General features: G+C 39.0%; 1 protein-coding gene across 6 annotated transcripts in view; it reads left to right on the top strand.

Annotated features, from left to right (window-relative positions):
- Positions 1-10,239, top strand: part of myt1b (myelin transcription factor 1b) — a 147,338-nt gene extending 137,099 nt beyond the window's left edge. For 5 of the 6 annotated variants that reach the window (XM_078170297.1, XM_033627892.2, XM_078170299.1 and 2 more), the window contains 11 exons: positions 1,699-1,956; positions 2,601-2,755; positions 4,187-4,249; positions 4,671-4,739; positions 5,224-5,286; positions 5,637-5,717; positions 6,330-6,551; positions 7,709-7,800; positions 8,239-8,342; positions 9,520-9,663; positions 9,828-10,239. In XM_078170297.1, the coding sequence (XP_078026423.1) occupies positions 1,699-1,956; positions 2,601-2,755; positions 4,187-4,249; positions 4,671-4,739; positions 5,224-5,286; positions 5,637-5,717; positions 6,330-6,551; positions 7,709-7,800; positions 8,239-8,342; positions 9,520-9,663; positions 9,828-9,971 (1,395 nt within the window). In that variant the 3' untranslated portion in view covers positions 9,972-10,239. The remainder of the gene's footprint in view (positions 1-1,698; positions 1,957-2,600; positions 2,756-4,186; positions 4,250-4,670; positions 4,740-5,223; positions 5,287-5,636; positions 5,718-6,329; positions 6,552-7,708; positions 7,801-8,238; positions 8,343-9,519; positions 9,664-9,827) is intronic. The other variant, XM_078170298.1, reaches the window with a different exon arrangement.
- The last annotated feature ends 2,389 nt before the right edge of the window (positions 10,240-12,628 follow it).

Below are 12,628 nucleotides of genomic sequence, written 5' to 3'. Positions count from 1 at the left end.
GAGTTACTTTGGCAATGCTGCGGTTCTAATGATCTTCTTAATAGAACGACACACAACTCTGTGAAAGAAAGAAAGACAGTCTTTATCTTTGGTTGCCCTTGCCAATAGGAACTAGCTACTGAACGAGCAGTGGTTGAGCCTGCTTAGACAGGGGGAAGGATGCCATTAAACAATCAAAAAACTGATTTAATCTTTATATTGACATTGAAAGGGAACTAAAAAAGTCATGAAAATGTGTTGAATTTTTATTTTTATTTTTTTAATTATTATTATAATGTATAGGTTCATAAGTATATTTTACTTTATGTATTGATATAATTATTTATTTCATAGTGTCTTATTTGCTAAAAGAGGCCCTATAGACCATTTCACTGTGACTGTGAATGGTCCATTATTTTCTGTCAGGTGTCATTACACACAAAGGGACCCGTTTAGTTTGTTTTTTTTTGTGTCAAGCTTGAAACAGTGCAATATAATGTAATTAAAGATAATTAAAGATAGAATCACAATGTTTATTTACAGTAACTGTCGAGTAGAGAATCAAACGGTGCTGTTATTTTTTAGCTACCTGAAAAAGTCACACTAAAAAGTCAATATCACTTTAGGTGTACACTATATTTAGAATATTTTCATTGTTATACCTTGCTGTTTGACAGCCAGGGAATTGAAGCCGTTGTATCAAAGCTACCAGAATCTTTTAACAAAAACAGTAATTTAACTTAGCAAGACACTGAGTTGCAGGTCTACCGCAGCATTGATTGGTCAGTGTGAAGGGTGAAATAGAGCAAATATTTAAAAAAAAAAAAAAAAAAAAAAAGCATAAACTTACACTGCCATTGATTTTTTGGGTGGCTAAAATATGTTTTACAGCGGCCCCGTCCATAGCAGTACATTTTTTAGCTTCTGTGTTGGTATATTTGGTTTATCAAAGATGATAGCAAAGCAACAAAGAACATTAAATAAGCACAGCAGAAACATCAGATAGGTCAGACTACCATGTTTAACTATATAACCATAAACGTTACAATTACAGCTGAAAATGACGACAGAAATCAACGAGTTTGCCAATGTCATCGCAGAAACGTAACGCCCACCCTCCAGTTTCCCCAGGTTAACACTGCCAGCATTATTCAAGCTGCTAACCACCGGTTCGGCCACCTCCATGTTAAGAGCCATGTGTAGACAACCTCTAAATCATAGATGCACTATGAGTATCGTATGGAGCAGTGGTTTCCAACTGGTCCAGCCATGGGGTCCAAATTTCTTAGTCATTAGTTCAAGGTCCACATAGTTTAATAAAATCAGCGTCACATTTGTGTTTGGCCATGTCGTTGAGCTAGTTTGCTGTCTTTGTCAAGTAGCTGTCCATTAGTCTTTCACTCTACAGCAGGAAATGGTACTTTAAAATAAAAGCTCTGTGCAGGAAATTTACTGTACTTCAAAATAAAGTGTTTTTTTTTTTTTTTTTTTTACAAAGTTGACACATTTGCAAGTCACTTGCAGTTCGTTAAGAAAGGACCTGGGACCCACTTTTGAATTGGGACCCACCAGTTGGGAACCACTGATATAGAGCTCCTTTCATGAACATTTTAGGACTCCAAAACTATGGAGTTGAAAAATTCATTTAGTAGTAACATTTCAATGAAAAGTTGATGATGTGATGTGGCCTCAGTGCTGAGTATCGTATGTGTTTTCCAGGAAATGGACATTGAGGTGGATGAGAATGGCACCCTGGACCTGAGCATGAAGAAGCCCATTAAACGAGAGGGCAGTCTGTCTGGCACCAGCCCTGGGGTTCGGTCCCCAGACCCTTCTTCCTCCTCATCTTCCTCCCTCCATCACGGTGGAAGCAGTGGCATGACATCACCAAACCTACACACCTACAAGCAGGAGGAGTGGGAAGGACCTCTGGATTACACCAAACCCAATCGCCAAAGGGAGGAGGAAATGGACGAGGTCAGTAAAATTAGACTAAGCAAAAGTACAAGCTCCAAACACGCAGTATTTCCTGTGATATTAGTCACAGGGGAAGTGTTGCAACATAAATAACAACAGACAAAATTCCCCCTAAGCTTTTTGAATAAGTAACTCTTACTTGTTTACATCACTTTGTCTTTCTCTAATCCTTTTGCCTTATTTCCTGTCCCCTTTTCCTCTTTCTATTATTCATTTATTTCACTGAAATGCGAGAGTTACTGTACAGTTAAAACATTGCACTGTGTAACAGAGGTGGTGTGTCAGGTGCATTGCACCATCCTGACTTTGGCATATGCTAATTTTTACTCCTTTGAACTTTTTCAAAAGAAATATAAAGGGCTTTGAGTGTAAATTTTTTATGAGGACACTGCATTTGGAAACATCATTTGTCTACAAAAAAAATGGAAAGGGGATCAGAGTAGAGACTTGTGTGCACATGGTGGTTTGCAAAGTTTCGTGCTTGTATACAAATACAAACTACTGCAAGAAAGCCATCACTCAAACATGTTCTAAAAAACTCAATACAATCCACACAACAACACATTAGTACAATTTAAATATTAAAAGGATCACAGAGGAATTATCAACACATTTGCGCTCATCTTTGTTTACTCATTTTTCAGATGGAGCACACAGGCCAGTCCTTCGTCTCGTCTGACCCAGAGGACTGTGACATGATGCAGGACTCTCTGGAGGAGAGGAAGTACCCAGGAGAGGTTACGACCCCGAGCTTCAAGGTCAAGTTCCAGCCTAAGGATAGCAAGAAAGAGCTGCTCTCGTAAGTAACAAGACAAAGTCTACACCCACACTAGTTATTCTGTGAGGCTGTTGCACATTTAGCTAACGTGCTCACAGTTACAATGCTAACATGCTGATGTTTGTGGGTATAATGTTAAACATTTACTCCATTTTAATTTAGGGTGTTAGCATGCTAGCATTTTCTCATTAAAGGATAACTTTGGTATTTTTTAACTTGGACCCTGTTTTCCCAAGTCACTAATGAGAACAACATTTTTAAAACTGGCCCAGTAACGAGCGAGAGAGTTGCAGCCACAAACCAGGCTGCAGTGTAACCACTTGGGGCAGTTAGGCACTGTCACATTACGTCCACTAAAAGTGCTGGTTTTTGCCACTGACGGGCTCTGATTGTATTCTACTGTCTGATAATATTATGGAAAGGATCCCTACAGATATAGTCTTTTTTGTTAAAGAGTAAGGTCCTTATTGTTTAAACAGAAACAGCCCTGAACTTAATATCACCAAACTTACCAGACTCCATTTAAATAAACTGTAATTTTATCATTGCAAAACACATTTTATTCAATGTCAACTGTTCGGAACCCCCCCATATAAGCCATCTTGGTTTGTCTTTCCACTTGCTAACTCTAATTTGGTTGAAATAAACCCTTAATTCACCCAGTTGGATGTAAAAAAAAAAATATGTTAGCTTTATACACGCTTAAATTGCTGTTATTTCGATGATAGTGATTTTGGGCTGTTTCTGCTTAAACAAAAAGGATTTTACTCTTGAACAAAAAGTTTTATTTCTTTAGGGATCCCTTCTATAATAATGTCAGACTCTTATTAATATCAACCTGAGCCTGTCAGTGGCAAAAACAAGCACTTTTATTGGACGTAAACCGACGGTGCAAACATGCTCTGAGTGTTTACACAACAGCCTGTTTTGTGGCTGCCGACTGCAATGATTTCACTTGATACTAAACCAATTTAAAAAATGTATCCCATTAGTCACTTAGACATAAAAATAGGAAAATAGGTACAGTACAGCTGAGGATGATGGGAATGTCATTAGTTTTTTTTATATGTCTTTGTTCATGCTCTGCATTATTGAAAATGAGTTAGGGCTTAGTGACACTTTCAGAACTGATCCTAAGGGGGCCTTGAGTGTTTCATGGCAGGCCATCCAATAGTTGTTTAGAAATTTCCCTTAGAACCACTGATGTCAAACTCTTGTTAGTGCTACAGGAAAAGTTAGGGGACCATCAAAGTCATTAGAATTCGTCCTCTGGGGAGCATGTATCTCTACACAGTTTCATAGCAATCCATCTAACTAACTGCGATATTATTGTCTACATCAAAGTGGTGGACCGATCGACATTGCCATCCATATAGCCACACTGCTATTATGTCTGAAGACCCTTTCCATCCTTTCTAACTCTGCATCTCTGTTTCTCCTTTCTCCCTTCAGGTGCCCTACACCTGGTTGTGATGGCAGCGGTCACATCACAGGAAACTATGCGTCCCATCGCAGGTATGCACCATTGCAGACTTATTTGGGTGGATACAGTATCCTAGTGCTGTCTATATAAAGTCTTATGTGAAATGTTAGCTCTACTGAGACTCTTCTGCCGCCCACTCTGCACCTGAGTCCAGAGTGGGCGCACCACAACTAATTCAAATATTTTATTTGATCCTGACATGCCAGAGGCAATAATGTAGCGTGAGCCTGGGAAGCAATGACGGTCATTGACTTTGATATGCATCAGTAATTTACTTCTTGCCGTCTGTCCTCTTCTTCCTAAATGACCTTGGTATGCCTTGCATTCTTGATTTCCCTTCACTCATGTCTTTTCTCCTCTCTCCTTTCAATCCCTTCACACTCACTTTCCTCCTTCCCCTTCTCCGTCCTTCTCTCCTTCTGCCTGTCCTTCGCTCTTTCTCCTTTCTCTCAGTCTGTCTGGGTGTCCTCTCGCTGATAAGAGCCTTCGGTCCCTCATGGCGGCCCACACCCCTGAACTCAAGTATGTCTGCTCTACACCTTCACTGCCTTTTCACTGCCACTTCAGTGCACTGCTACTGACACTGTCCAATGCCACAATGCTTTATTCTGCTGACGTTAACTTATCTTTTGTTGCTGGCTGCTGCCTCTGCTGCTGCTGCATCTGTCATGGTGTTTTTTTCCTGGCTTGAACTAGGCTTGCTTTCACTTCAATCAGTTCATGTAAATGTGAAATGAAATTGTAATTCTGTAGTATACATAGCTCTTCACTAGAAAGAAGGTTTTTCACAGCCCACTATAGACAGATACAAGAACTATTTAAATGGTGAAGAGCCTGGAAAGAATAAATTTAAATCAGACATTGCTCACAAGAAAATGAGTAAGCAGACCATTTCCCTCATCTGCATAATGCCATTTTCTTGAAGACACTTCACTCTGAAACATCTACGGTATTGTTTTTCTGCTAACCTTGTAATAAATGTTAAACACTTTTTGCCCTTTCCCAGATGCCCCACTCCAGGATGTGACGGCTCAGGCCACATCACAGGAAACTACGCATCCCACAGAAGGTAACAAACAAAAAACACAAATGCACCCACTAAAAAAAGCACACACACACACACACACACACACACCCACACCCACATGGACACATACATACACACAGTCAGTCAGAGAGGTCTAGTGACAGTTCATGGTAGAATTAGACAGCGATCACATACTCACACATTTCTACACCTTTCCATTGTCCTATTTTCGACCATATTAGGCGCTTTGAGTTGATTTGGTTTGTAATTTGGTTGAACAGCCTCTGTAAAATTATTCTTCCTTATATTGTGCTCTCCCTTTTAACAAGCAATCACTTCACCAGACCTTTTTTTCAACCCTATGTTATCAACTCCATACTTTCTGTTTTCAGTATCTCTGGGTGCCCGCGTGCCAAGAAAAGTGGAATTAAAACTCCTACCAAGGACAACCAGGAGGACTCCGAGCTTTTAAAGTTCGTACCGCTCAGAAAGCCATAATGTCTGCTTTTAGCGAGACTGACGGTAAAAGTAAAATGCAATAAAAAAGAAAGAGAGAGAGAGAGAGAGACAGAGAGAAAAGTCACTGTGAATCATATGCAGAGGTAGTGACCTGCCCCCTAAATTGAATCAAACAATCAGGTCCTTACTGATGGGAAAATACACTTACTGCAGATACTGATTCTGAATGTAGTTCATGGTAGACTATCGCAGGGTAGATTGTCAATACATAAGAAATACATGGGCTTCATATTGCATTTGCACACAAAACAGTTAATTTAACAGAGTGCTGATAACAGCATGTGCTGAACCTTAATAAATCTTACTTAATGCATAGATAATATGTCAAACATAGATGTAAGAAAATGAATTTGGCCCAGTAGAGAAAGTATATAACTTAAATCTTAATTATAATATTCTCAACTTTCTCTACAGTTTAAATATTTGGATTCTCCTTGTCTAACCCTTGTGCCTTCTCTCTCTCTTTTCCTGCTGCCTACCTACACTCCTTCTTCTCCCTTTCCTACTGCACAACACTCCTCGTTTTTTGTTTTCCTTGTTTCCCTTCTTTCCTCTGCTCCCTGCAGATGCCCCGTGCCAGGCTGCGACAGTTTGGGTCACATCAGTGGGAAGTATGCCACACACCGTAGCGCCTACGGGTGTCCACTAGCAGCCCGCAGACAGAAGGAGGGTCTCCTGAATGGCACACCCTTCAACTGGAAGGCCTTTAAGACAGAGGGGCCTACTTGTCCCACCCCAGGTTGTGACGGCTCTGGTCATGCTAACGGAAGCTTCCTCACACACCGCAGGTAAGATGAGTGCAGACAGGTTTTTTTCTTTTAAAGGAATACTTCATCCTCCAAATGACCATTTGTATATCAGTTACTCACCCCATGCTGTTTTGAATTTGTGAAGAAGACTTGTTTTCCTCACATGCCTCCACAATGAAAAGAGAATCCAAAACCGGAGAAAATATTTGATGAATTGAAGTCATAGGGTCCACATTTACCAACAGCAAAACTATGTACGTCAAAACATCAGATCGCAAACTGTCACACAACGTGTGCATATAATCCAAGTCTCATTTATCCAGTTCTGAAACACATGCATTTTTGCTAAAACCTTACTAGTTAAAACTTAACTAGAAGTGAAACTTATCTGTGCGCTCTTTAAAACCAGAGTCCACTGACAAAAACAGTAATTTTACCTCTGAACATGGGAGCTGCTGGTTTACCACTGCCTCCATCAGTTAGTTTGGTTTTGTTATTGTGTGACTTTGGTGTTTTAATGGGTTAGTTCAGATTCATCAAAGTCAGACAGTAACACTAACAAAGTAACTCATCAAGGCAGTGGTATACTAGCAGTTCCCTTGTTCAGCGAGGTAAAATAACTGTTTTGTCAATGGAGTCTGGCAGAGAATAGAGCATAGATAAGTTTCACCTTCAGTTTAGTTACATGTCAGAGAGGCCCTGTATTTTGGTCTCCAAATGTGAAGGCAGTAGTGTAAGTTTAGACTTGGTTTGACAGTGAAACAACTTTATGCAACTAAGGAGTCATTAAATATGAGGAACTGTCACTGTTCATTTAAAGAAGTAGTTCAAAATTTTGGGAATTCATATTCACTTTGTTGCTGAGAATAGATGAGAAGATGCATATTGCTCTCATGTCCGTACATTAGGTGCAGAAAACAGCTAACCCGGCTCTGTCCAAAGTTGAGAAGCATCCCAGCACCTCTCAATCTCACTAATTAACATGTTGCATCTAGTGTTTCCTTTGACAGCAATGTAAATGTAAAAGTGAAAAGCTGTGGTTTTACATTATGACAAGACTCCAGGAAGTCACTGTATCCATCCAAGAAATAGTCACAGCACGGAGCGCCCTGTAAAAGCACAACTTACTGTTTTTAGATTTCTGTTTGTGTACTGAAAAAAGCATCTTTGCATCTGTGTGTCCCTTGTGTCTTCAGCCTCTCAGGATGCCCCAGAGCCTTGTACGCCAAGAAGAAGGCCAAGTTCCCCTCAGAGGACTACCTAAGCACCAAGTTCAGAGCCAGTGATGGTAAGATGTTGTAAAAATAATAAATCTATAAATCAATTTGTATACAGGCCTGTGTGAGGGTGTATACTTGTATGTAAAAACCATTGCCATAGTTTTCTCAAGCTCCTAGAAGGGGTGCATTTTCCATTGTTCTGACAAAAAAGAACAATGATGTGAAATGTCACACGAAAGAAGTAAACTAACATGTGACCAGTCAATACAGGAACACATTTTTTTGTTTGTTTGTTTGTTTTTTTGTTATTTATGGAACCAAGTCCAAGCACATGGAGGGATAGGATTCAGAATGTGTTTATAACTCAATTATTTAACAAAACTGATATACACTTTATTCCAAAATAGCAAAGACAGATATTAAAAGGAAAATGCCCCAGGCAACTTAAACATTTACAGGCCAGACTCTGTTCTTATCTGTTGTAATGTGTCTGGCTTCTCCTTTAGTTTTGGACAACGATGAGGACATCAAGCAGCTCAACAAAGAGATTAATGACCTCAATGAATCCAACAATGAAATGGAGGCTGACATGGTCAACCTGCAGACTCAGGTATGTGTTTTTATTTATTTTTATTTTAACCTATAAATCACTGAACATGTGATGAGTCTTTACAGAAGTGCTGATATGTTTGTCAAATTTATGAGACTTACAGTTCTCAGTTCAGTCACTTGAGCCTGTGAAATAAGATTTGTATTGTTGACATATTACAAAGACAAAACAGTAAAATTTTAACATTTGTTTTATTCCTGAAAGATCCCAGATGGAAAAGTCATTTGACTCAGTTTCATATGGATAGAGTAAAGGTCCACTAGCAGCTAAGCTAATTTATGCAACGGGAAATGTCTGAGGCTTATCCTAATAAAGTTAGCATGTTGTAGGCGATATGTGCAGAAAGTGATTGTTTTGTTGGGGAACCTTGTGAGTAATAAATTGAGCCAGATTGCTAACGCTGCCTTTGTTAAATGTTGCTGTTGTTACTGGATTTATATAAGGAGAGGAAAAATCTGCTGGCTGCTAGGCTAATTTATGCAATGTAAAATCACATGACCTTATGCTAATAACGTTAGCATGTTGTATTTGTGGGGAAAATGTGTCTTACAAAAGACAAGTGTTTGTTTGTGAAGCTTGGGAATTATAGTAGAGTAGAATGTTGTACTTCTGTTTGTCTGTTTGTTATTTTATATTTGTTAATGTCAAGAAATCGAATGAAAAAAAAGCAAAACCAACAGTGACTGCATCCTCAATGTGTTTTCATATATTCATACCTCAGCTTGTCTGTGGCTCCTAGCCTCAAGCCCTGAAGATGTCAGTCTTTAAAAACAGCTCATAAATGTATTATTTCATTTATTAAAAAAAAGTCAAAAATATTTCCTAAAACAGCTGGCTACTGTAGGTTACAACAAATGTTACTTAAACAGGTGGAAATTATTGGTGCTTTTGCTGGGGACTACTTTTATCTGTGGATTAATCCACATTTGGTCCTCACGTGAGTGTTTTGAGCAGCAGGACGGTGTATGTGGGATTGAGTTATTTCTGGTTGTTTCTGGACAACAGTGGAGCTCTGGGACTCGGTCTGTGGAATTGACAACAGGAAAGATACGATCATCACCAGACTTACTCTTTAAGTTTAGTCAGATATTATTTTTTAAGGGTGCAGATTAAACAGCCTTACAACCTTATTCCTGAAGTGGTACCATTGTGAAAATTGTCTTGCTGTGTGTTGTAGATCTCCTCCATGGAGATGAACCTGAAGAGCATCGAGCATGAGAACAAGATGATTGAGGAGCAGAATGAGGCTCTGTTCATGGAGCTATCTGGTCTCAGTCGCGCCCTGATCCGCAGCCTGGCTAATATACGCCTGCCACACATGGTGAGTTGTTGTCTGCACAAACATATAGGGCTGGTCATGCTCGCGCACACCTCTTTCATTGATTCAGTGTGTTTATTTCGAGGTGAGTCTGGCGTGTTGACCAGCACATAGCTGTCCATTTCCCTGCTGTTCTTGGCTGAGATTGGTTGTCATTTGTACCACAGCAGGAGCCAATCACCGAGCAGAACTTCGACAGCTACGTGAGCACCCTGACCGACATGTACACCAACAAGGACTGCTTCCAGAGCCCTGAGAACAAAGCTCTGCTGGAGAGCATCAACAAAGCTGTGAAGGGCATCAAAGTCTGAGGCTTGACCCACACACATACACACAAAATGTAAACTGTCCTGAAGCGCAGGAGCGTGACGGAGGTGGAGATAGAGGAACGGGAAGATGAAGGAGAGATGTTGAAATACTCTACAATATATTGAAATATGATTAAAAAACAAAAAGGGAATTCAGGTTATTTAAATAAACGGCAACTTAAAAAAATCAACCCAGGGAGCACTCTGTAAGAAGAAAAGTGACGCGGACCAAAATCCACACCATGCTGCTGCTGGGATTAGGAGCAGGAAACAGATCCTTCAGTCAGAATGGATGGAAAAGAAGAATAATGTTACTAGAAACTGTATCTGGGGGTTTTAATATGCTGTATGTTTACCTGTTGTCTCTTTTGTGTCCTTAACTGTTTTTGGAGAGGGTTTCACTGTTGAGCAGCAGATCTGTTTTTTGCGCATCCACACCAATTGAAACATGGAGGAACGTGGAACACAGGATTGCTTACAGGAGCTTGGTGACACGAAGACGAGGACGCAGATGAGTTGCTGTCCTGTAGTGTACACTGTGGCGAGCGTGTGTGACTCCAGAAGCTCTCTGATTCATGACCACACACACACCCCGGCAATATGAAGCATGCACTACACTGAATTTGTGTTTGCTTTGTGGTATTACTGCGGCAAAGATGTCAACAGCGCAATGTTGACTCAGTTTAGCAGGAGGGGAAAAAAACTTCAAGCAAGGTCATGAGACAGATCCAGGAACAGTGGAGGTTGTTTATTTTTCATGGGACAGTGGATATCATGATTTAAAAAGCAGCAGATAAATCCTTTTTCTTTTGTTTTGTTTTTTTTAACTGAAATGATAATAGTAATAGTGTGCACACATTTCAAATTCAGTTAGTCATATCAATAGTATTTATCAATATAGGAATTGCACTTCATTTCAATGAATAGTTTTGTGGTACAATAATTATTGTCATATATGAATTATTTAAACTTGTGAACTTTTAAATTGTAACTTATTGCCATTTATGTTATTGAGGTTTATTTATTTGAAGCAATCTATTTATTGTTTTGTAACACACACACACACACACAAAAAAAAAATACCATCCTGACTGATGATCATGGTCAAAGCGATTTGCAGATGTCTTACGTCAATATTTTAAGAAACTATATAGATAACTGACGAGGCATATTTTGTTTTGAGTACTTTTTAAAAACCTTTTTAAGTGCAGATGTTTTATAACTGACAAAATCTTTTGATAATTTTACAAAAAAAGTTATCTTTTGGGGTTGTTTTTCTTTTTTTTCTGTTTTTTTCTGTTACTGCTACATTCAGAAAACCACTGCTGAGAAAAAAGAAAGTATGTATTTATTATTTATTTAATATGAAAGAAATTGACTGATATGGCTGTATATTTATTTTGTTATTTATTTGCGTGATGTGACGGTTAAGTCTGAGTAGTCTTAAAGATCCACTACTGATATTTAAATAAAGAAAAATCAATACAAATACTGTTTGATTACTTAGGCTTATACCTAGACATACCAGCAGCTGATTGTAAAGACAAAAAAAGTAACCCAACAAAAGCAATCACTGTTCTGTTGCTATCTGGTCTCTCTGTGTTTGCTTTTGTCAGGTCAAAGAAAACCAGGAGAAAAAAAAAACAGAGTTCAAAAATGTTACCTCTCCCAAGCGCTTTGTAGCGGCCAGCACTGGCTCACCCAAAACCTCTGTAATGTACCACAGATGCTAAAGTTATGCTTTTAATTCTTTTTGTCTTATTTATTATTTTCATCAGCACAATGGTACATTTATAGAGCTGTATTCCAGCAGTGCTTCAGGCTGGATGTATGGGTCTAAAACACACGCGCGCACACACACACACACACACACACTCACATGCAGTGACATATCCAACCGTCGAAGATACTGTAGGATGGCCTCCTTTGACAAACTTCTATCAGATAAACATACGCACCCTTGTAGCCTTACTCTAGATTTTAATTTTTTGATGCACAAAGTGCCACTACTTAAAAAAAAAAGAGAAAAAAAGAACTCACTTTCTTTCCTGATTCTTCGCATTTTCTGCAATGTAACAATGTCTGGTCCCAGGACGACCACGGCATCAAGAGAGTGGTGATTGTTTCAGATGCCTTTATTTCTCTGCCAAGATGGCCATTAGTACACTATATATACATTCTGTATAAATAGATTTTAAAGATGCTATATATATGAATATAAACATACATATATTTTTCCAGTGTAATTGTTAACTTGCTCTTCTTCTTCTCTTGTATTACCTTAACAAAAGGATCACTAGCTGTCTAGAAGAGATGCGAGGGGCGTTTTCAATAGGAGGCAGTTACACCTTATCACTAAGACCTGCTCAACTGTGGCTTTAAACATACCATTCACTCCAACTCAAGGCAAAGTAGGCATTGTTGATGATACAGTACTTTGGAAGTGTTTTCATAGGTTTCCTTTCTTTCCCCATTTCCTGTATTTGTCTGTCCTTGATCCAAAATGTCAAAAACATCTACTGTATGTTGTACTACTGAATCTGAGAAATAACTGTCAATTTGAAACTAGATGGTTGACTCTTTGTTTCTAAGTGTCATGTGAGTTCATGTATAGTTAAAAAAAAAAAAAAAAAAGACGATGCCTCTGAATAATGTTCTGC

Source organism: Epinephelus lanceolatus, chromosome 8 (assembly GCF_041903045.1).
Source record: "Epinephelus lanceolatus isolate andai-2023 chromosome 8, ASM4190304v1, whole genome shotgun sequence".
NCBI classification, from domain to species: Eukaryota; Metazoa; Chordata; class Actinopteri; order Perciformes; family Serranidae; genus Epinephelus; species Epinephelus lanceolatus.
The sequence above is the reverse complement of the archived record's forward strand: the minus strand, read 5'-3'. Positions and strand labels throughout refer to the sequence as shown.